Source organism: Rhodamnia argentea, chromosome 5 (assembly GCF_020921035.1).
Source record: "Rhodamnia argentea isolate NSW1041297 chromosome 5, ASM2092103v1, whole genome shotgun sequence".
NCBI lineage: Eukaryota > Viridiplantae > Streptophyta > Magnoliopsida > Myrtales > Myrtaceae > Rhodamnia > Rhodamnia argentea.
Genome location: NC_063154.1, coordinates 17,240,837 through 17,265,737, shown reverse-complemented (window position 1 = coordinate 17,265,737; position 24,901 = coordinate 17,240,837). Strand labels below are relative to the sequence as shown.

Sequence of the window (24,901 nt, the reverse complement as noted above, 5' to 3'; positions counted from 1 at the left end):
CGGGCAAATCCTCCCACTTGCTATGCACTTTGTTTTTTTTTTTAATTGAAATTCAGCAGAAATTCCAGCATTTTTCTAATCAAGTTTAATGTATAGCTAAATGAACAAAACATGGTTGGTGGGTAAGGCTCCATTGCAACGTGGCGAGACTAACTTTCGCGTTTATTTTGTGTGGGGGACCGTTGTGATTCGAACAAGGAATCTTATCGCATCGGACCAAGCTCTCGAGTGTTGATCATTCAGCCGACTGCCCTTGATTCTTCAAGATAGTCACTCTCATTCCCAGCAGAACAGCCAAAAAATCTCTGCCACTTGCCCCCACTTCAATCCTAATACAATTCAACGGTCACCTTCGTAATCGCCACGAAGCTCAGCCTTTTGTTTTCTCCCGTCATTGCAATGATAGATAAGATGAATGTGTCCGCGAATAAAAGATACCCATGTAATATTCCATGTACTAAGTTAGCTCTCGAAACCTCGTCGAACAAGCATGTCCTCGTCGTCGACCTCCATCATCAACTCGAGCCTTAGCGAAGAGCAATGGGTGGAACACATCCGAGACGCCCTCGATCATGGGATCGACATCGAGACCCTGGTCTCTGTCCACCGCGTGCCGGAATCGATCAGCTCGGCGAAGCTCGAGGCCTACGTCCCGCACCATGTCGCGCTGGGACCGTACCACCACTTCTGGCCACAGCTCTACCAGACAGAGAACCCCAAGCTGGCCGCAGCCCGACGGGCACGCGCGGTGCTGAAGCTCCCTGCATTTGATTTAATCGCTGGTTTGCTCGAAGAGCAGGAGGGGAAAATCCGCGCGAGCTACCAGATGCACCTGGAAGTCGGCACGGACACTCTGAAGTGGGTCATTACCATCGACAGCTTGTTCTTGCTCGACCTACTGTATGGTTACAAGGACAAGCGAGAGAAAATGGACCGGGATAAGTCGGCCAGTATTCGGAGCAAGGAAGACCCAACTGGGGATGACGATCGAGGGGGGATCGTACCGATGACCCGAGACTCCATTGTCAAAGACGTGATGATGGTGGAGAATCAAATTCCGACCTTTGTGCTGCGGAAAATAATGCTGCAGTCAAAGAATTCGACGAATGAAGTGAGCGAAAATGGAGAAGATGAGTCTATAGATAGGGAGCTCGGGGTGATGTTGATCAGGTTCTGCAAAGCGATATCGCCTCTCGGACTAGAAAGGTGCTCGCCCTCTGAAGCTGTTCGCCATTATAAGCATTTGCTCGATCTCCTTTACAATCTTATCTTGAGGAGAACAGTCCCAGAAGCAGTACAGACGAAGAAGAATGAGCTTGGAGGTTAGTTTTCATTCCCCATGCCATGCAAGAGTTGATGATGTGTCCCTTTTGCTTTTTTGTTAGGATTCGGCATAGAATCGTAACGAAATAGAGCGTAAAAACGATAAATAAGAATTCAGACATAAGATTTATCTTGATTCACCCTTAAATTAGGATTACACCTTATAAAGAATTTCATTATAATTAGCACATTGCACCTTTCTGATCACACCATTACAAGCGAAAAAGAGTATATACATATAGCAGTAATTGTTTATGAACCCAAGTCAAACTACTAATAAAATATAGGCCCAAATTATGAAGACTCTTTGACAACTCTGAGGTGCTGCCCCTAGACCCCCGCTCGATCGCTAGGCAGCAGGATCCGATGTTTCCTATCAATAAGGGGTGTGAACCGTTGAACTTCAAAAGCGTCAAAAAGTTTCAATGACAGTCAATCGTTAGTAACTTTAAACTTAGATCGACAACTTGATCGGTAACTCTCACATAACACTCAATGAAGGAGACCAATGGGCTATTTTATTGTGACTCCTTTGTCGTTGCACTAAATAACTATTACAACACTTGCCTTTATATATGCATAATACATGAATCTTGATTTTACTAATAAATGACTCATTAATTTACCTAGCATTTCAAGGAGATAGAATCTTGGGAATTGACAAAATATCGAGACACAAGCAGTCATATGAATTAGACATTGAAAATATGAATAGTTTTTTTACCAAAAAATGAAAATATGAATAGTCAAGACTAATCAAGAAGGATTTAGAAAGAAGCGAGATAGATGGTGATTTCTTCAAAATAAACAACGTCCCAACACTTTTGTTTTTCCCAAGAAGGGAATAAAAGTAAAAAAAAAATTTCAACAGGTGCAAGATCTGGCCATTTGATCAACAAGGTATCGGTACCAGCACCAAAAGTCACTGAAGCATGGAAAGAGTTATCGAAATTCTCTTTCATGAAGAAGCTGAGGCTGCCGATCGTGCTCATCTACAAGTTAATTCAATCGGTAATGCAACTAATACCCGGATGCTCCGACTGCCTCCGGAACAACCCTTCTCATGAAATCGTTATGATTCCCACGGTGTCGAAGCTCCATGGCGTCGGGATCAAGGTGCGCTCGGCTGAAGGAGGTATCAGAACCATCGAGTTCGATCAGAAAACTGCTACTCTGAAGCTCCCCCGGATCGTTTTGAATCCCACCACTGAGGTCTTGCTGCGAAACCTCGTGGCCTACGAGATGATATCGCAGAGCAGTCCCTTGATTCTGACGCGATACACGGAGTTGATGTACGGCATTATCGGCACCTGCGAGGACGTGAAGCTACTGAGGGGAGCGTCCATCGTCTCGAACCATCTGAACTGCGACGACAAGGTCGTGGAGCTCTTCAACGGAATGATCAAATCCATAGGTTCCAGAAGCAATGCCTCGGAGCTGGACAAGACGATTCAAGACGTCAACAGGTACTACAACAGCACCCGAAAGGTCAAGGCTTATAATCTCATGAGGAAGTACGTCTACTCTTCTTGGAAGTTCCTCACCATGTTCGCCACGGTCGTGCTCATTCTGCTCATGGGTCTGCAGACATTTTGCTCCGTATGCAGTTGTCCTCAGCTATTCAACACAACATGAGCCATTTGTATCGTACGTCACAGAAAATATTGAGAGATTTTGGAAAGGTAGTGCTTTTAATAAACTCGTTTTTCTTCTTTGCCATGTATAACCAAAGATCATTTTAAGTTCAAAAAAACAAATTAATTGATGAACAGAGACTATATGAATATAATTCACATTAAAACACCATAAACAAATTACGTGGTTTGCATATATTAAAATCCACTCTCACGTGCAAACCGAACTTCGAGTGACGGGTGAAATTGAAGGTATGAAAACCGCACATATCGTTTTGTTTAAACCTGTCCAAGTTAGTTATCCGGTCATAACACTTAGGATAGCCGACGACGATTGAACTACCACATCAATAATTTTAGGCAAGATTTGGGTGGGAGGATTTGATTGCCTTTTTACTTCAATTTCTAGAACTATATTGGATAAATTTAAAAATTTAGACTTGAATTTAAATCATACAATGGATGTGGGACTGAAATAACAATTTTTCTCTGTTAAATTTTTTTTCGCATTAATCTTTCATAAAACTAATTAGTGGTAAAGATTCGGCTCTAAGGTTTTGGAAAGATAGTTATTTTGATAAAGTCATTTTTCTTCTTTGCCACAGACACCATAATCCATTTTAAGTCCATTAAAACCCGTGGACAAGTGATCTTGTATATTGCATTATGTGAAATTAACGGACTGAGAAATGCACATGCCAAATAAACTTGGGGTGGAACTAGATTATTATAGCATGGGAAACAAAATAAGCATAAGATTAACATAAATAATGACGTTTTGTCTAAAATTGTCCATGTCAAATCATTTGTCATGACACGTAATATGATTGAGATAACTGGAATGTCATCAATTTCATGTGAAATTTGGGTGGGAGGACTTGATTGCATTTTCACTCAAAGGTCTAGGACTACATATGAGCAATTTAAGGATTGGGGACTCGATAAAAATTTGTACAATAGGTTTAGGATTGAAATTGCAATTTTTTTACTTTTGGAAAATTTTGGTACTAAAGTAAATCTTTCATAAAATTAATTGGTTGTAAACTTTTAAAGTGAAATTAAAAACTTTCCTTAAAAAACCAAAATAAGAAGGAAGTGAGCATAATTTTCTTCACCTCTCATCCTTGGCTTCTGATTTGCTTCTTCTCCGATCTTCCACTATTTTGAGATTAAACGTAAAGGATTGGAGTTTTGTGAAAATTAACCACAATGCTTCTTCTCCGATCTTCCACTATTTTGGGAAGGAGTTTAAGCTCAATTTCTCAGTTGTCGAAAACTAATTATTCAACCATATCATTTGAGACATAAATTTTGCATCACAAAATTTTGAAATAATTAGTACCAAAAACTTATGAAGATCACTTTGTGCTAAAACTTTGTAGAAGCATTCATTCATGTGATTCCATCAATAAAATATGATTAATATCACGAAAAATTTCAAATTGTTATATTTGTCATAAATATACTTCAAATTATTATCTGACAATAAAAAATCTCAAACTGTACATTTAAAATAAATTTACCCAAAATTATTTTTTTGACCACAAAAAATCCTCAAACTTGTATACTTATAACAAATTTACCCTCCGTTAGTTTCAGTTAAATTTTACCATTAAATTGTTAAATTAAATGACATGTAGCGCTTAATGGGTGTACCGATTTGAGATTTTTACCCTATGATGATCACATATATATCAATTTGGGTTTTTTTTTTCGTGATACTAACCCAATTTAAATGAAACTAATGGAGGTTAAATTTATCACATATATACCAATTTGAAATTTTTTATCATTAAAAAAATAGCTTGAGCTAAATTTGTCACATGTGTGCTAGCTTGGAGATTTTGGCCATCATAGAATTAATTTTGGATAAATTTATTGTAGATGTATCGCTTTGGGGTTTATTGTAGTAAAAACATTTTGGGGTAAATTCATAGCTAGTGTATCGATTTAGAAATTTTCGTGGTATTAGCCCATAAAACAATGTCACGCTTAATCTTTGAGAAAAAGGGGCATGGAAATTACATATAGATTTACATGACATTGAAATGTTACCTAAAAGCAAAATTACATGCGTCATGAAATTTAGAAAATAAGATAAAAAGCAAAGAATTAATGAAAAGGAAAATAAAGACAAAAACAAAGGTTGCCATTTCCTGGTTTTTTCCCCTTTTCCCTTGTTCTCTCTCTTCTTCGATTTTCCGCTTCCCTGTTTCCGGCCCTACCGGCTGTAGCTCCGCCTAAACCCCGCTGGCGAACGGCGGCGACGACGGCGGACGACCCAGTGGCGCTCCAGCTGGTCACGAACGACTCAGATTGATCCAAATTTTCTCTCAAGATCTTGACTTTCGCGCGAAACCGACGCTCGTAGCCGCCGTGGGTGTCGAACGAGGGCGAACCCATCCCTCCAAGCTCGGGCGACCTGCAGTGCGAGTCCATCTCCCATCTCTGTGACCATCTGGTAGTGATTATTATGTATTTAGTAGTGAATGCTGGCCACTTACATAAGCAGACTAATCTTCATTGTAAACGGTCGGTGCCACTGGGCTAGAATGTGAACGAATATGATAGTTAAGGAACTTATTTGACAGCTTTCAAAATTGGTGCTGGTATTGAAATTCATAGTAACGATAATTTTTTTTTTTCATGTGTACAATTAGGCCTCGTTTTTGGGATTGTGTGATGTGATTATGTTTCTCTTGGGATTGTTTTATATAGTCTCGATGGAAAGTGAGGGGATTGTGGTAACTTCTATGGAAGACGATGGTGCGCTCCCGGTGGACGTAGAAGGTCATCAGGCCCCAGTAGGAGAACCTGTATTGACAGAAGAAGGAAAACTCGTAGAAGGGGAGGGGTTGCTGGAAGAAGAGGAGGAGGGGGGAGAAGAAGAAGAAGATGATGATGACGTTGGCGAGTATGTTTTCCAATTCGGAAGTGGAATGGACCCCCTAGATTTCACGAAAGACGACGATTCCGGACTCCAACCTTACCAGCAATTCCAGCGCCTTGAGTATGAAGCATTGGCCGAGAAGAAACGAAAAGGCCTGGATAGCTCTCAATTGTATGGAGATTTTCATTTTGTTTGGGCTGGATGTTACTGAGTTTTGTCATGATTTGTGCTTATGTTACTAACTGAATGTTCCCTTTTTTTTTTTTTTTTTTTTGCAGTGAAAGATGCACGAAGAAGGCTCATGTAGAGGAGAATCCCGGAGCGACCTTTGAGGAGATTATGGAAGCAATGAACTACGGTTCTCGTAGAAAATCGAAAAAGGTCGGGTTTGTCTTTGCAATTGCCATTCAATCAGTGAAAATGTAAATCTAAATCATGGAAAAGTGAGTGCACTCTGGAATGGGTAGGAGAATATTCAGTGAATTTTGAGAGTGATGAGATATCAATGCTAGCATCCCATTGGTGCTTAATCTTTGGAGAAGTCCTACATGTTTAGTCTTTTTTCAAGCTACATGTTTAGTCTAACACTGATACAATTGTGGCGCTTCTGATTATTGAGTTTATCATTGTTTTCTCGGCGAAATAGGGATTGTATACTTTGATTTAGTCCGTAATGGAATATATCTTTGTGGAATTGCATCTTGTATCCTATTTTTTTGTGGTAACATGATAGATGGTATGATCATTATTGTATTCAATATTCATATTCTTATGCTGGAATGGTTGCATTCGCCTCCAGTGGCTTCCTCTCATATGGCTGCAACCAAATTCTGTATCTTGCTGAAGCTCTATTAAGAATGTTCAACTACCCAGAGTTGAGGGCTATGCAGGCGATACTACTGTGGAGAACACAATGATTGGTGTATTAATTTGTTTTTATCTTCTTGCAGACTAAGAAGAGGGGTAGGAGAAAAGGGTCAAGAAATAAGCTCAGTCCAGGAATCACACGAATGCTTGGTGATGCAACTCTAAACTATGCCCGTGGTAATTACGATGAGGTAAGTTTTAGTCTTCTAGATAGAATCCTTTTGTTATCTGTTCATAAAAATCTCGTGAAGGTTGGGCTTGTGGTATTTTACTGTTGATTGGAGCAACTATCTTTTGATAGACAATTTGTGGGATTTTCTGTAATAACCTGTTTAGTTAAGGAGATATATCCAACTTTTGATGCCCTGTCTGCACACATGTTGAATTTGTTCAGAAGTTGCTTTAGCTGCCAGGTCTTACAATAATATTGGCAATCTTCCTTTCAATCTTAGTTGACTTCTGTAAGTCTCAAATTACAAAGTACATCCAACTTCTCCAGCTTTACTATAATTTATGTGTTTTATCTTTCTTAAAAGTTTGTGGGGGCGAATTATGTCACGTCTCTGGTGGTTCTCTATAAAGTTGAGTCAATTAGTCTTTTGGTCCATTAACATAGCATACATCATCAGTTAATTTCTTTTTAGATTATGTTCGTATTTTATGTAAGCTACAGTTGTTCACTGCCAGAACTTTTCAACATTCTGTTTTTTCCCTTTTGCATCCACCATGAGGGTGAGGCCATGTTCTATCTTTTGTGGAATGTGCGCAGCATTATGGTTCAGCGGATTGATTTAACTAACATGCTTATCTGGCTTGTTTTTCTTTTATCAAAATTTCAGGCCATATCACTATCAAGTCAAGTAGTCAGGCTAGCACCAAATTTACCTGATCCATATGATACACTAGGAAGGATTTATGATGATCTTGGCATTGACAAAAAAGCAGTGGACTTTTACATGATTGCTGCACATCTTAAGCCAAAAGATTCTTCGATGTGGAAGCGTCTCTTCACCCGGTCCTTGTAAGATTTTGGTCATCACTGTTTTCATTTTAGTGCATAGTAGGGCTTGTACCTGGTCAGTGTCATATTTATATGAGTACATCTGTTCGAAGTTCTTTGCTGATGCGGGGATAGATACTTTTGTTTTTTTGGGTCAAACGGGGATATATACTTAGAATAACTCGTTTTAGACTAATAAGGCCTTATAAGCAAAGCTAATATTTGAGTTTCTCGTCAAAACAAAGATAATATATTGATTTGTAAAATATTATTAACAGTTTGGGGTGACCTTACATGCTCATATTTATAAGCTTTTGAAGATTTTGGGTGTCTAAATAAAAAAGAAAAAGAAAATAAAAAGACACATCTGATGTTAAAAAAAAAATACAATAAATTAAAGTCCAGTAACGACAGAATTAATTATTGGGGTGGCAATCTTTCCAAGCTGGGGGATTCAAAAGATTGATAGGGGAATGCTTTACCTTAATGGTAAGTAATCGGTGGAAGGGGTGGTTAAAGTGAACACAATGGTGTTGGCTTGACTAGCGCTGCAATTGGTGAGAAGTCAACCCGATGAAAATATTGTCGTTCAGAAAGGCTGAATACATTTTGTTTCTTGGCAACAAATTTTGATGTATGTCTTGAAAGTGCTTATGACATGATTTGATTTGATGCCTCATTTACCATTCTGTCATTTAGGGTTTCTGTGATAATTTTTCGCGTTTATTATGGTATTGTGATTTCCTGTCTTCTCTACTACAGAGAACAAGGAAACAATGGTCAGGCAAGGTATTGCCTCTCCAAAGCCATCACAGCAGACCCCCAAGATGTTTCTCTACTGTTTCACCAAGGATCACTTCATTCAAACCTTGGAGATTATCAAAAGGCTGCAGAGTTGTTTGAACAGATACAAAAGATTTGTCCTGAAGATGTTGAAGCACTCCAGAATGGGGCCAAGGTTTCTAACTTGTCTAAGATAAGACATTTCTCATAAGTAAAATTCACGATTCATATGCTTGGAAATAGACTAGTTAATTGAAATGAACCCTTGTCAGTTGTGTTATTAAAATAATAGTTATTTCAGTGTCTATCATTTGGGCTTTGATTTTTTTCGGTTAGTTTGTGGAGTGTTGCTTTCACTTTCTGGTTCTAATTTGATAGTTTATGTACTTAAACAAAGTCAGTCTTCCTGGGTTGTATTTCATGGTGATGGATGGTTTGTGCATTCGTGGGCATATAGGGCATGCATCACTTTTTAATTTAAGGACAATTACTACTTTCTTTGCCAGAGTGAGGATAGGTGGTATGTGTAAGGTGCTTTTCAGAATGTCATGCAGAGGTGCATGAGTTGCACATGAGTTGCGCAGTGTGCAAGTTTGGTGTTTGCAATAGTTGGTCCAGGATCTAAAGTTTCCATGATTTCATTGAGGAGGTTAGTTTGTGGGGGAGAATAAACTCCGAAAAGTTTTTGGTAAAGCCATTTTACAGGGAAACTGTTTCTGGGATATATTTATGGTTTAAAGTAGAGTGGGGATCTAGTTTTCTGTACATTTTGCTTCATATTTGTGCTGATTCTCCTTTACTCACAAACTTAAATATCAGATGTTACAATTGAAGAGGTCTCCTAGCAGTTTTTTCTTGCAATATCTGGATGTATCTTGAAGCTTGGAGTAGCATTTGCAGTAGGTATAGCGACTTGCTAGTGTGTCCTATGTGACAATAGTTTGTTGGTCAATGACTGTCTTGTTCCTTTCCATTGAGAGTCAAATGTCCGTAGAGAGCGTTCTTTTTTCTTTGGACGAATATCTAGACAGTGTTTATGAAAACTCTTGTTTAAGGTTTAAGTTGGTCACTAAATAAGTCTTGACCAATCTTGTTGATTTTTGAGCAATTTTATGGTGGGTAGACAGCCATACATTACAGGATGAAGTAAGCGTCAGCCAGAGATAGTATCACTCCTTGTAGGATTACAATTACGATGAATAATTATTTATCAACTTTTGTTTATTTTATGCCTTCTATAAAATTTGTTATGGAGACAGTGTCCGGCTAATTTTCTGTGAGGTTGTGCTTTTGGGGAACATTTATCTTATGAAGACATATGTTTTATTAGAGATATAACATTTTCTCATTTTACCTTTCAGTTGTATCTTAAATGTGGCCAGCTTGAGCGTGCTATCAGCATTTTGGTTGAATATGTAAACAGTTATTCATCTGAAGCTGATTTGAGCGTGGTTGATCTGCTAGCCACAATATACATGGAAAATAATGCATATGATAAAGCTATTCAGCTTTTTCATTCTCACAGCCAGGAAAAGCCACTCCGTGCAAATTTGGTTGTGAAAGAAGGAATTTGTCATCTTCATCTCGGAAATTCAGAGAAGGCAGAGGTGTGGCTATTGCTTCTTTGTTTGTTTTTGACTAACTTTTTCATCTGCCTTTTGGTAATCCTATTCTGATTAGGGGAGTTGCTTTCTCTACGACAGATGCTCAGTTCTCATTAGTGCCAAAACCATGTTTGCAGATACAGCTGTTTTTTCTTCCTGTGTGATCCTGAGAAATTTGGTTGTTCATGTAATAATTACACGCATGACCTTCATAGAAGGTTTTGCCCATTGTTGCGGCGACATCGCATGTAGAGATAGATTAGTTTGATGACGAATATAGGCTGACAACAACTATGCACTGAGAAAAGCCATTTTCAGATTGTGGGGGGATTACCCTGTGTTGATCAAATGTTATCATTGTGCTCGTATTAATACTATGGCGTCTATGATATTCAAATATTCCAGTTCTCTCAGGATTTTTTTCCATTAGACTGCCTTTTTAACTTGTGCTTCTACCATAAAGTTGAAATCTTGTTGGAACATGTGGAGGCGATTGATTGCAATGTTCAAACATCCTTGGACCTAATGGATTTACATTTGGTCTGATCCAAGCCTGATTAATGGTGCTCAAAGATGATAGAGTGGATGCTGTCATTTTTGTACTTTGGGGAACAAGTTCCAGTGCTTCTTGACCGCATTGATGTTCAAGGTTGCACTTGCTGCGATTTGAAATTTTTTGATCTTATTAGCTTAGTGGGGTGTCATATACGAGTTGATCACATAGGTTTTGGCAAATAGGCTGTAGTAGGTCAAGGCATAGATCTTTCTCCCCTATATCGCAATGCATTAATCGACCAAAGACACATTTTTGTTGCCGTTTTGATGCTAATGGTTTGCTAGTGAGTATTAGTCTAAATCAATACATTGAAAGATCTTCTGAGCATGTTGGTCAGAGTTTTATACTGTATCTCCTTGGTAACGGTTCTGGGTGAGAATGGAAAAGTAGATTCACAGCCCTCTTTGTAGTGTGAAAATTTGCTTTCTATCTGAGCTGTGTGCTTGTTGGTTGCTTCGTAGTACCAGTAGCAATTTAGGGCATACTCCATTTGCGGATTTGTCAGTGATTAATAACTTGTGGACAGGATCAGTGGTATTTCGTGGTGAAGAGTTCTTATATGATCCCTGACTCTTAATCATCAAAAAGAAGAAACAGTTTGTCTCCTCAAGTCTTTCAATTTTGCCCATCTTACCATTTTTTCGTGGCCTTGGTTTTACTTACTTTTCTTCTTTTTTCTTTTAAATTGTTAAATAGTTTCAGCAGGTTGGAGATTAATCCTGCTTCACATCCTATTTTCTTCGTTTGGATTAGACCGGTGGACTTATGAGTATCTTTGTATCACTACTCATTGTTGGTATTTCCATGTTTTGCAGATTCTCTTCAGTTTTTTGCAGAAGGGGAGCTCATGTGACTGTGCAGACCTGATTACTGAAATAGCAGATACCTATATGAGTCTTGAGCATTTTGACTGCGCATTAAAGTTTTATCAGATGCTGGAGGGAAATTTAGAGAATTGCGTAAGGACAACTGGCCTTTTTTTTTTAACTCTCTTTTTGACGAAAGTATCACACGATGTTTTTAGTCCTATGCTTCTTTTTAGTGCAATTTTTAATTTTTCTGTCTCGTGTATATTGTTCTTTTCCCCTCTGTGTAGACTACATCTTTAAGTAACTATGCATATGTGGTTACCTGCCCAATGAACAATGGCTCTGTAGATACTTGGAACCAGAAAAATGTCAGTTCCCACAGTTTGATTACCGTGCCTTGTTTCAAATTTTGTCCGGCAAACTAATTCATAAACCATTATATGTACCATAAAAACCTAACTTAGCAAAAAAGTCCACAAAGAATTGTAAAGGGTGCACTCATGATCTCTCTCACCCCAAGCCCCTAAAGCAGGGGAGAAGGTCACTGCATCCAGCATTTTCGTATAATGGTTAACTTGTAATGCAAGGAAAATTGACAGGAGAATAAGGGAAGAAGCATCAGAAATTCACCAGAGCAACACGTAACTGTTGATGTAGAGAGTGTTTAAGAGAGTCTTTTCAGTTTTTTCATTCATTGCTTTTTGGCATTATAGCAATAAGATTTAGTTGAAAATCTCAGGGAAGTAGTGATTTACATTACGTTTGGTACTGGTATGTTTTATAAGTTATCTTATCTTTGAAGTGACCATGTGTAATGATGTAGAGTAGGTATGGTGGGCAGGATTACCCTCAAAACTATCTTGTACTCACTGCATTTGTTAATTTCGGAGTTAAAGCTTGTGTTCTCTATACCCACTTGGTCCTTCCTATTACGTTGTTTGTGGAGGTTCTTGGTACTCCCTTGGACACCTTAGAAGTGATCTAGACTTTGTTGTGTGTTTTCGATATTGTCATCTCTTTGAAGTGTATAATACTATTTCTTCATGGTTACATGACTGAGTGAACTGCACAAAAGGATGGTGATTAATGATTGTCTTTTGTTGTCTCCATATTATGATATGTTGATAGAATAATTAAAAGTTAAACCATGCCTTCATCTAGCAGCTGAAGCTTTTAGACAATTGACGGTGGTCCTACAAAATCTCAAACATGATATTAGAACAGAAGATCCTGAGTTCCAATCTTTTCTTTCCCCATTTGCCTCCCTAATTAAAGAATTCCACGTTTAGAACTAGGCGAAAAGACCGGACTTAGCGTGAGAGAGAGTGATAGAATAATTAACTAATAAATCGCGCCTTCATATAATAGCTTAAGCTTTTAGAACAGTTGGCAATAGTTTCACAAAATCTCACATGTCTTTAATGCTTATTGATTGCTTATTGCTGTTTGCTTTTTATAGTCGTGATTTTCTCCTCAACCTCTCTCCCAGGGATCTTACCATCTGAAGATTGCCCAGTGTTATCAAGCATTGAAAATGAGAGCACATGCAATTTCATCTTTCTATAGAGGTAAAACATATTTGAATTGGACGCTTTGGACTACAATAAGCATATTGTTGATTTGTAACAGCATAGAAATGGAGGACAAAGAAGTATATACATTTTGGTGGCGCACAATGGAAGTAAAGTTGTTTTGCTTATGAAATAGGTTGTGGGAATATTATTTCTTTTGCAATGTGCAGTTAAACTGGTTTTCATTGAGTGGAAGGGAATTTTTTTACCAGAGATATTAGTTCTCAATAATCCATGATTAGTTACATTTTTTCTAGAGAAATTTTTTGAGGTTTTACAGAGGAGAGAGGACTAAGTTGGATTGGAATTGTGAGTCACATGTTTGTCAATGAAGGTTTTACTGTACATATATGATTAAAAAAGATTTTTTTTTTGAAAAAAAAAAAAAAAGATTTAGTTGATGTGGATTTTGTAATGCAACAGTGCTTAGTTATAACATGCCAGCATCCGCCATGTCTCCATTATTGAAACTAATGTGTTGTTCTGCAACTGATTCATGTGTCAGTTCAGGTTTGCATCTACTTGAGGACAATGTTGGTGCCCGCCTAACATTAGCTTCACTGCTCCTTGAAGATGATAAAGTAGATGAGACCATTTCACTATTATCTCCTCCTGAAAATCCAGGTATCAATCAATTGGTGATTGTTGTGCTCATTGTGGTGGTTTGCTCTTACATTAAATAGTCTTTGGTAATATTTATTCATCTGTAGGCTCTGGGGATGTGGATTCTGATAACCATAGACCATGGTGGGCTAATGGAAAAGTGAGGTTAAAGCTTTGCAGCATATATAGAGCAAAGGGAATGATTAAGGACTTTGTTGATGCAATCTTACCGCTTGTTCGTGAGTCACTTTATATCGAAACTCTTCGGCAGAAGGTAATCTTAGCATATATTGTTGCTGGATAATATCTGTTATTCCATCCTCTCCGTCTTTAAGGATTTGTTAGGGGAGCTTTTCTTCTTGATGTTGAATCCGTAATATTAATAACCACTTTCATAAGAACTATCATCTTTTCTGTATATCTTCTTTACAAATGAAATCTAATATATATTTTGCCTATCTTCACTGACTTGCATTATCCTTTTTTCACATATGTAATTGATGCATGCAAAGCGCTGGTGACCTTTCATGTTAGAGGTGTTGCTTATTGCATTGTCTTTTTCCCTTCAAATAAATGTTGCCAATGAAGGTTAAAACAAAAAAAAGACTCCCGAGAAAGGTTCTCTTTGAAAGAGCCAAAATTCTGGATGATCAGCAGAATGATAATGTATTTTCCGGCTTCCGACCACTTGCTCCCAGCTCAGATCTGTGAGTATAAGACCTATCTCACAAGTATTACTTTAGTAATTATATACAAGTTTCATTTGGACCATCCATCTTGAAAATTGATTTTTTAATATTTCTGATATTGATATCTCTGAGTGCTATATAGCCTTAGACTCTCCAGCTTTTGTCTTAGGGCATATAGTTGTGTTGGCATAGACCTTGCTCCCGGAAGTCTATCATCCTACACATTTAATTTTTTGTTCACGGCACTGGCATGTGACTGTTAAGTCTGGTTAACGGTTTTCATTGTCCTACTCATGGACAGTAGTGGCATGGGAGATGATCAATTGTAAACTAGATAATGAAAGAAAGAAATTTAATGTCAAAATGAAGTTGGGGTTATCCCACATCAGTTGCTGGTGGTCGGTATATATGTGTGAGGGAAAGTCTCATCCTTTGAGTTTGCTTTTGAGATGGAGGGCCCAAGACCCACTCAATACTAGTATTAGAGTCCAGGTTACTAATAAGTCTGGACCTAGCACTCACGCGGGAGAGATACGGGTTGATGCTGCTCCAATCCGGAGACCCAATGTGTGAGAGGGAGATTGTTGGGGTTATCCCACATCAGTTGTGGAAGGGGCTAGTGTTCAGTATATAAGAGTGAGGGAAAATCTAATCTTTTGTGCTATCTTTTAGAATGAGGGAGGCCCAAGATCACCCGACAAATGATGCCCAAAGTACTAGTGATACTTACTGCGTTCTTTATCTGTAATCCGCACTAGATCAGTTCATGAACTTTGGGAATCGCTGACAATTGAAATCAATTGAGGACTGATCTAAGATTGACAAGTGCAGCACTCCAAGGAAAATGGGTAGTCATCCAGAAGAACAATGAAATGCCAAATGGCCCATACTCATGCTGGCTTTTGATCTTGTGTCTGTCTTGGATGCTGGGATTACGGAAATCCTGGGCTAGATATGCTGCACTGTTTCATTATTCTGCTTTGGATTACTTGATTTGCTAGTCTGGGTAATGCCTTCTATTGGAACTCTCAGATACAGAAAAACTGTGAAGTTTATGTGAGGATTTGATTCGGGATATATAGTTTGGAACCCACTGACCTAATGACGGAACCAATTTGATCGCTAACCTGCTTCTTGATCAATAACTTGCCTCCTGAGTTCACTGAAAAGTTGCATGCTTGTTATCTATAGTCCAGCATTTTGTTCAAGCCTGTTGCACTTCGTGTTAAAAATTTGTGGGTTTTGGACAGTTATCCCCTTTCTGGTTGCAACTTTCAGGGGATCCAAACTTTTTACAGAATGGTTTGCCACATTACCATGCTCATTTGGAGTCAAGAATGAATTAAAAAAAATATACTAAATATGGCTACATAATTCGCCATCTGTATGTTGATGGATAGGGCCCATGTAATTTAATACAATTGCTTGATTTGCTCTAATTTGCATAACTCGATCCTTGTAATGGACTATCTCCCATGGCCTAACCACAAAGTTCGGTCACCTACTGGTCCCCACGTGGGGACTGCTCACAAATTGTATCACCCGGTGGTTAATCTTCAAGAGCCACTTGTCAGTATTATGCCGATCCTTTGTGAAGGACCTCTTGGATTTATCTTGGACCTAACAATAATCCTTACGATTTCACTACTATTGACAGATCATCTCTCCCCCTCCCGTCCCACCCCCCCCAAAACCCCTCCCCCAGCCCCTCTCTCTTTCTCTTCCCCCTCTCTTTTTCTGCATGTACTGCTTAACTAGTTCTACTATTGAATCGATTTGCTTGTCACAGTGTGGCAGCTGTCTTTTTCTGTTGTTACTTTCATTACTTGCTTACCATTTGCCAAAATCTCGTGATGCGCCACTTCATGTAAACCACTTTGAATCAGGTCAAAGGCTGCTAGAGCCAGAAGGTTGCTTCAGAAGAGGGCAACACTGAAGGAAGAAAGAAAAGCTGCCGCTGTTGCTTCAGGAGTCGATTGGTGCAGTGATAATTCTGATGATGATCAACTGGTAGCTCGTGTTTGATCAGGTTCTTACATGATGAAAATATGTAGCAGCTTCACTTGCATGAACAATTAATGTGTCATTTTTGCAGGACGATCGCGCGCAAAAAATCGTGAGAGACCCCCCCTTGCAGAATCTTTGGAATGATGAGCAGCATCATCTTCTTATACTAGATGTGACTTTCTTCGTTTTCTAGCTCGTTGCTTATCTTTTATGAAAATTTGACTCCTGAATTGCCTTAAAAAGTTATTTGTGAAAACTAATTATTTCTTTGTTGGGCATATATGGTCATAGAAAATTGCTGTTCAAGCTGCTGTAAATTTCTCTTCTTACACTGTCTGATTTTTCTTAATTCAATATTTGACAGTTGGGTAAGGCCTTGGCATCCTTGAAAAGGTATTGGGAAGCCCTAGAGATTATCGATCTCTTTTTGAGATTGGCCCACAATGTACTTCCTTCGGATAAGGAGGAGGAGCTTCGGTCACTTGGAGCACGTAAATCCTGAACTTAGAACCATGTTTGTTTTCACATGATCACTCTGTTGTAGAGATCACTATTTAGCATTGCCTCATTTTTCCTAGGAAGAGCCTCTGCACAAAACATGCTCATATTCCAACTTGCTCGTACATGTGAGAAGACAAAGTGGCAAGTTTCCTTTTTATTTGAAGCCCAATGTGAGAAAGGAAATAATGGAAATAGCATAAACAAATAATGTATTATAAGGGTTCTGTGTCTGAGTAATATGAACTATATTGCACTGGATGTTGTGACGGAGTAGATTATGTGCAGTAGACATGAAAAGTTAGGAGTGGATGGACTTCAGGCGGTTTTCTATACATACTTCATCTTATGGAAATGGGTAGGTTGGGAGAGATCAAGATTATTGGTGGTGTGAATTGCTTTGGTCATAAAAGGAGACTTGCATGGGGAATGTTAGTAGTCTAATACGTGATACTTGAGGGGTAGACTTCTTTCTTAGTGGGTCATAATATTCTGAAGTGCCAAAATGCAAGATGCTCAGGTAGAAGGCACACCTTTCATACAATGTTATAAATTTTTCTGCCAATTACAATGTAAGATTTATCTGGTTAAAAGGTAGATCATATCTAAGTATATCTATTATTCTATAGCAGAGCATTCTGATGTTGGTTCCGATATATCAAAACATCGGTGTTTATAACACTGAATGTGCTTTCTTAAGCACAGATCACTGATGGATTAGGGTATCATGATCACTAAAGGGTGTTAGAGGTAAAAAGACCGTGAATTGAAGTTCTGAATTATCATAGATTTAAACGAGTTGTGATGTATGTGAAGTATCTAAAGGGTAAAACTATATGGCACCACATTGGCATGTGTTAGTTAAGTAGAATATATCTAAAACATATATGAAGACTTTAAATGATTTCATGAGATATGACCAATGAGGACACTAGCGCTCAATAATGGTGATTGTGTTTATACAAATGGGAAAAAGCTATTGCTACATATTCTTCTCTTCAAATAGTATTGCACTATAAACAAGATGTGTGTGTTTTATTAAATTCAACGTAAGCGAGTTATATGTTGATAAATAGAATCCTACAGTTTATTCAATTTTCCCATATATGTAATGTACAATTTGATATCGTCGCTCTCACCACTTATCAATTTTATGAATGTGTGTTCTTTTTATGTTTAGTAAATCAACAAAAAGGCACAGAATAAGCCTTCCAGAACACTCTTGTGAAACACTTCGTGATCCCTACATTTTGTTCATTTATTGTTCATCAAACAAAGCAACAGCACACAACACATGAAAGCACAGAAGTTACAACTTCAAAATGTAGGGTGGAGTCGGATGGGCTCTTGGGGCTTTATAGATTGACTTTACTGTCTTGAGTCTTTAATTGATCGAAGTGTGGGATTTGAATATTAATCTTTGAAAAATATGTTTAGACATAGGTTGATGTTACTCGGACTTAAGTAAGTGTCCTTGGCTTGTTTCTGACTTGCGAATTTTTCAGTATCACAGGTGCATTGACTCAGCATGTGGATATGTAAAATGTATTATCTGACACATAAGTTTTGTGTGGTATATATGAATTTCTGCTTCTGGGATATTTGGTCATCGTGCTTATATTCTTCAAGGTTTTTGTTGTGAATAATTAGTAGTGGGGGTAGTCTACAACAAGACGAGTGTGGCATGACCAACTCTGAAACAGTGCCGCCACACCCGCATCCTCACCCTTACATCTGTGAATGTTATCGAGACAGGGATAAGTCATTGTTAGGAGAACTGTTAACATTGGACCTGGGTGGCAGCATTGAAAGTCATTTTAGTTGCACAAATATCATGACTGTGCATGACTTTTGTGGTGTTTGGGGAGTTGCTCATGACTATTTTCCTTTTGAATCCAGAAATATCACACAACACCACAGACCCAAAACAGGGGTTTGATTGGGTTAGGCAAGTTGTGCAGCAGCATCCCGACAGTCTGGCTGCCTGGAATTGTTTTTACAAGATAATTTCAAGGTAAATGTTGCTTCTGTCATATCATATTGCTCAATATACGCCTTTATATCTCATTCTCTCTTAATAAGTATCTTTGTGATGTGTTATGTCACATTGAAAACTTTACCCTGTGTGAAGATTTCTGGAGAAGCAGTACAATCACTCTTGTCTGCATCGTAGGTCATTTAATTAGAACATTTGTTGTGGAAAGACAGGAAATTGTCCTAAATGTTATGCTCTTATTGGATTTCTACCTTCTTGTAGCATTGGAGAAGCCTTGAACTTTTCGTACTTCTTTGGTATATCTTATAATGGAAAAAGTTTGATCTGGCATAGTTTTCCTTAATGCCAAATTTTATTGATTGCTTCAAGCATTAGAAGCGATACAGAGGCACCTTGTTGCTTCCTAATGCTTCAGGATCTTCTACATATGTTAAAATTTTACATGAGATTTTCTTTAATATTGTAACTTACTGTGGATTAATAGATTGTTAGCGACCTAATAAGATTTGCATACCAACTTCTGGGCGAACAGTCTCATTAGTTTTCCAAGTGGAAACGACATTTGAGTTATAGGTTAGTGGAAAGCAATTCGTCCTAATTTTCTTTGTGCTTGAGCAAACTTTTCTTACTATGAGCTCCAATCTTTAAAGGTATGGGTTTGCCAGTCCTGTTTGCGCCTAATGAAGCTTTCATGTCATTGCTTAAAAAGCAAAAAATAGATGTTGTGAATGGACCTGTTTTATGCATGCTTCGTTGTCTTCCACAGGCACAAGAAGTATCCACAAATTAAGTTTACTCACTCACCATTGTTGATATCTACAATTAATAAGGAAGCAGTTTTCCCAATTTCTATGTCTTGCGCAGAACTGTTTTTTTTTTTTTTTAAATTGAAGTCCTTGAGGTAAATATTCTTGTCAGAGAAAATTCCCTTAGATTATATTTTATTGGATAAGAGCTTTTACCAAAGAAAGAAAAAGAAGTGGAATGTGGATACATGCACTACTTCACCCCATGATCTCAATTTTGGAACTTGTCTTTAATTTAACTATCCAAATGTGTCTCTGGATATCTACTTTGTGGTAATTTGGACCCCAATGGCTGCTAGGGGGTTTATTTTGGTTCTGTTCTCATTCACAAACTAAGCCAATTTGAAAGATCTAAACAAAAGACATCACAATAATCCAATTTTTTTTGGTCTGAACCATTTAATCAATATTTTTTTTATACGTCTATTTGATTTGAAGAGGCTTACTATATAGGTTATGAGAACTACTGTATCCTTGCTAGTAATCTTTTACCCCCTTCAAAAAGTTTAAAATATTTTTATACTGAAACGTTTTCTTCATTCAAAAGAAAATCTTTTGTCCCCTTAGATTTCTCATGCAAAGAAAAGTAGGAGTCCTTTGTCACATTCCTCGTCTTGCTGCCTCGCTAACCTTTTCCACACCAGCTATTTTTATCTTGCTTCATTTGGTTTCTTGGTGGTTTTCTGTTCCATGAAAATGTTTTCTTTTGTTGCCTACTGATGAGTAAATATGGTATTTCGAAATTCGTGAAGTTTCATACACCCGGAGTATCTCCTCTTGCAGAGGCATCGTTTGCATCGTCAACTCAACCAGTGACTTGACTTCAACCACTTTAGTGTCAATGTCACTGATTTCTTGTACTAGTAGCTAAGAGCTCCTTTGTGATCTCAACATATTACCACACCTTTGCACTATTTGCTTTTAACATATACCATGGGACCATAGATGCATCAAGTCAAAGATGGGCGTTAATCAGTGCTTTTGACAATATTTGTTCTTTTTGGTTTATATTTGGATTAGTGTTCATCAAATTTTTTAACAAAATTGCCACTATCTTGCAGCATGGAGAAAGACTATAAAAAATATTCGAAGTTTTTACGTAACATACGTGTCAAACATACGGATTGTGTACCGCCTATTCTCATTGCTGGGCATCAGTCTACAATTAGTAGCCACCACCAAGATGCAGCAAGGGAATACCTAAAGGCCTATAAACTGCTCCCTGACAGTCCCTTAATCAAGCTCTGTGTTGGTAACTTGTTATTCTGATAGTCTTTCTTTTTATTTTGTAGGTTGTCAATTTTTTTTATCCCTCATTGCTTTTGTCAGTCTTGCAACATTCAATCCTTTTTCTTGTGCAGGAACTTCTCTGATTAACTTGGCGCTTGGTTTCAGACTTCAAAACAAGCATCAGTGTATTACGCAAGGGTTGGCATTTCTATTCAAGAATTTGCAGCAGAGTGAAAATAGCCAGGTTTTCTTTACTATTTCATCTTTAGATTTTTGTTTTTTTTATTTTTCTTTTAATGATCAAGTCCCTTTTTGTTGCTTGGTTCATATAACCTGCATCAAGAGTTTAACAGCAGATTATGTTCAGATTTATATATACATATACATTTTTTTATAGATCAAATGTGAATGAAAATAAAATATGGAGGTCCTTACCAAAAAAATAAAAAATAAAATATGGAGGCGCATTCTGGTTCAGGTCATCGACTCCTTCCAATACGTTAAAACTTTTCGATCAGTTTAACTTGGTAAGAGACAGTAGCTTAACCGTATATCTGATAGGAGTGATTTAAATAGAAAAGAAGGGATGCAGAGAACTGATTAGAAAATTGATTGATTTATAATCGTGTTTGGATCCATAAGATCCTCTTATGTATATATAAACAGATATAAAACAAGGGAAAGGTAAGAAAGAATAAAATGTTTGTTGAACAATTTCTCCTCATCCCTCCAAATCCCTCCATTTTGGGACGGATTTGGAGGGACTTGAGATGTACATAGAGCTGACTTTACGAATCCCTCAAAATCTCTCCTAATCCTTTCTCTCATTCTTTTCCCCTCCATCCAAACCAGATTGTATTTTTAGGATCCTTTCTCTCCCTTCCTAATTCCTCCTACCAAGCTCTCTTTGAGGTACTTTTAAGATTTGTCTCTCCACTGAATATTTCTTGGACGAAAGGATGATGTGTGTCGTTCCAAGTTCCGGTGCTTGTGCTCTTATTTAGCTGAGAATTTGATCGGGCAGTTATCTTGAGCGTGTTTCTGTTAGGTTCAGGAGTTTTTTTTTTTTTTTTTTTGGGTAAAGCTGTTAGGTTCAGGAGTTGATATCACAAGTATAAAAAAATCAGCTTAAATTCTGAAGCAAATACGTAAAGAGGGTTCACAATCAGATGCTGACAAACAGAAGGAAGGACAGTCTTTAAGGCGCACGATGTGGTGGAACCTTTATGAACTTTGCTTCATTACCTGTCTTCTGAGATGACTCGTTTTCTTAAGCTCTCACATGTTTTTGCTAGATAGTCCACTGCAAATTATTTCTCTTTTTATAGACATATTTCTGATTAATCAATTTTTAGTTCAAATGCACTGTTATTATCATCCTTTGCACTTTGTCCAGGAAGCATTGTACAACATTGCTCGGGCATTTCATCACGTCGGGCTAGTAACGCTTGCAGCTTCTTATTATGAGAAGGTGCTCGCCACACAAGAAAAAGACTGTCCTCTCCCGAAACTCCCATACGAGAATCCATTCCACTTGGAAAACGCAAAGCCTGTTCCTTGCGATCTCCGGAGAGAAGCTGCTTACAACTTGCATCTCATCTACAAGCAGAGCGGAGCCTCTGATCTTGCAAGACAGGTCTTGAAAGACTATTGCTCATTTTGACTTACTGTGTACATGTCCTGGATTAGCTGGCTAATCAGGAGATACAGGATGTTAGTATCAGGTTGCTCTTTTGTATAGTCATGCTCTGTAAAGTAGCTTTCGGTAATTACCCAAGAGAGAGAGAGTACAGGATTATAGGGGCCTGTAGCATGTTCGTATCAGGCTGCTGTTACGTATAGTCATGCTTTTTAAAGTAGATTTTTGGTAATTATCTAATGTTTCGGAAATTTCATAAGTTTCTGCACTAGTTATTCGTTGAATGTTCCCGAAATTTCCTGTTTAATTTATTATGTGTCGACGACACTTTCTTATCATATATGATTGAAAAACCGTGATGCGACTTTAGAATTTGATTGTAAGGTAAGTTTACCGTAATTAGTTCATCACCTGACTCAATTTGGCTTTGCCATTTTTTAAAGTTAAAAGCTTGATTTCACGTACACGATATTTATCCAAGACATGATTCCATCAGAAATGGATTTTCCAAGTTTCTACGTTGTTCTCATAATTGATCACGCTGGTTTCACATTTACTTCTAAATCAAGAAAAGTGTCGATTCATCTCCTGAAATCAAGCGGCAAAAAAAGTCAAGGTCTCCACACTGGGTGCGGGAAAATTACCCCATCAGTTATAAACTGATTGTGCGGATGCTAATTATCCAATTTTTGCCAATTGAGATCTTGATTTTTACTTGGAATTCTAACCTAGTTGTTTCGGTTAATTTTTATTAGAAATCGCTGATGCGGCAGTCCAGTTATCCTCTATCGTCCTACATAGCATGCCGTTACATCAGTAGTTTCTGGCAAAAATCGATAGGGAATTGACAAGATTATGACCTGTTGTATTCCAGTTATAATTCGACAAGATTTATAAAACACCATTAAAGTTTCGCTTTCACGAATGGGCGCCCGAACCGTAACGTGCGCAGCCTAAGTGTACCTGCTCTGGTCGGCCACAGATCCGGCGGCTTGGATAAAGAGAAGTCAAATTCAGCGTCGAAACACGCATTCAAATCCGGATGGAAAAGTCAAACTTGGTGACATCTTTGAAAGTCGTCCCCACGTACATAAAACCTTGAAAGCTTGCGACCACAGGAATCATGATTACCAAAAGAGTGCATAACTCGATGACAATTCAATTTTGAAATTTTTAATTTCGTTAATTTAGTTCTAAACATTTTAAAAACTTGTGTCATCCTAGGTGATATGATCAACGCTAATGTGAATTTTTTTTTTTTTTTGCAATTTTTCAAAAAATTTTATAAAAAATGGACAAAAAAACTATGCTCGTTAGCACTTGTTGTGCTAGTGCCCACATTAGTGATTTCCAGTCAAAATTAGACGGAATGACTATATCGGTAAATCATCAAAGGTGTAAGACCAAATTGGCCGAATTAAAAATTTTATAACTAAATTGGCATCCGTATAATAAGTTTTTCATGATTTTTTTTTTCTGTATTTTTCGTCGTGAACAGTCAAAAGAAAAGAAAAAGGAAACTCCTTCTTAGGGGGTGACTTACAGAAAAGCCAACTCATCATTCGGTAGTAATAAGATATAATACAAATGATGCTCCCATGACATGCTGCTCATGTCTATCCACTTTACAGCTAATTAACAAGATTATTCTCCAAGAGACTGCTCAATTGCTGAAAGGGATGATAAGCATAAGGAGACCTTATGACTTTGACCTTATCTCAATCAATCTTTGCCTTTCCTGGATCCACCCATTTGAAATGTCAAGATATGCTCTCTGGTACAATTCAAGTTGTTCTAACCAAAGGTAAAAACCTGACAGGCTTTTCACGTGGTCTAATGTTTCATTTGAACAAGACTTCAAATTTGGCTCCCCATTTTGACAAATTGCTGGCAAAATCCTAAAGAACTAACTTATGGGATAAAGCTGTCATTCAACATTCAATCCCTACTATATAAAATACGTGTCTACCAACACGCTTTCTTGGCCATTCACAAGATCAACACAAGCAACACACCCACTTTCACAAATTCAAGAAAGATCTTTTACAAGAAGAAGAAGAAGAAGAAGAAGAAGAAGATCAGTTATGGAAGGTTTGATCCCATATGTCATACGCTGCATCAGGAAACAGAGGCTCTACAATAGCTATAGGTGCCTGTCTGATGGCTCAACCAGGAGCTACCATCTTCTCGCAGGAGGCGACTCTATCGACAGCCCGACTCACCAGCGAACCCAGTCGGAGTTGCCGCAGCTGCCCGCCGCTGAGTTCATGGATCAGCGAAGCGGGGTAGAGTTGGCCCAGTCTCACAGCATGAATAGAGGTTCCATGGTGGTCTCTACTGCAACAGCTGCTAATGGCTCAAACGTTACCAGTTGGTATTATCCCCAGTTCAACAAG

General features: G+C 38.0%; 2 protein-coding genes across 6 annotated transcripts; both read left to right on the top strand.

Annotated features, from left to right (window-relative positions):
• Positions 1-431: 431 nt before the first annotated feature.
• LOC115755182 (putative UPF0481 protein At3g02645) lies at positions 432-3,110 on the top strand. Its single transcript, XM_030694496.2, has 2 exons — positions 432-1,322; positions 2,195-3,110. Exons 1-2 carry the CDS (start codon positions 491-493, stop codon positions 2,956-2,958), a joined length of 1,596 nt encoding a protein of 531 aa, XP_030550356.1. The 5' UTR covers positions 432-490; the 3' UTR covers positions 2,959-3,110.
• Positions 3,111-5,272: 2,162 nt separating this feature from the next.
• LOC115755186 (general transcription factor 3C polypeptide 3) lies at positions 5,273-22,812 on the top strand. Of its 5 annotated transcripts, none has more exons than XM_030694498.1 (19): positions 5,273-5,386; positions 5,676-6,018; positions 6,126-6,228; positions 6,798-6,905; positions 7,554-7,735; positions 8,477-8,672; positions 9,859-10,104; positions 11,473-11,616; positions 12,956-13,034; positions 13,548-13,661; positions 13,748-13,914; positions 14,229-14,347; positions 16,216-16,342; positions 16,425-16,508; positions 16,701-16,827; positions 18,734-18,848; positions 20,698-20,888; positions 20,998-21,110; positions 22,263-22,812. In XM_030694498.1, exons 2-19 carry the CDS (start codon positions 5,681-5,683, stop codon positions 22,527-22,529), a joined length of 2,820 nt encoding a protein of 939 aa, XP_030550358.1. In that variant the 5' UTR covers positions 5,273-5,386; positions 5,676-5,680; the 3' UTR covers positions 22,530-22,812. The 5 variants fall into 5 exon arrangements, with proteins under 5 accessions (XP_030550358.1, XP_030550359.1, XP_048134805.1 ...); XM_030694499.1 differs by having other exon boundaries at positions 5,279-5,386; positions 5,681-6,018; XM_048278847.1 differs by lacking the exon at positions 5,273-5,386 and having other exon boundaries at positions 5,399-6,018.
• Positions 22,813-24,901: the final 2,089 nt, after the last annotated feature.

Bases quoted from the DNA above. Each gene is read 5' to 3' on its own strand.
- LOC115755182 (XM_030694496.2), top strand. From the start codon at position 491: ATGTCCTCGTCGTCGACCTCCATCATCAACTCGAGCCTTAGCGAAGAG. The intron at 1,323-2,194 runs GTTAGTTTTCAT...AAATTTCAACAG, and splicing joins GAAGAAGAATGAGCTTGGAG to GTGCAAGATCTGGCCATTTG.
- LOC115755186 (XM_048278847.1), top strand. From the start codon at position 5,648: ATGTTTCTCTTGGGATTGTTTTATATAGTCTCGATGGAAAGTGAGGGG. The intron at 6,019-6,125 runs GTATGGAGATTT...TTTTTTTTGCAG, and splicing joins GGCCTGGATAGCTCTCAATT to TGAAAGATGCACGAAGAAGG. The intron at 16,343-16,424 runs GCTCGTGTTTGA...TCATTTTTGCAG, and splicing joins CTGATGATGATCAACTGGTA to GACGATCGCGCGCAAAAAAT.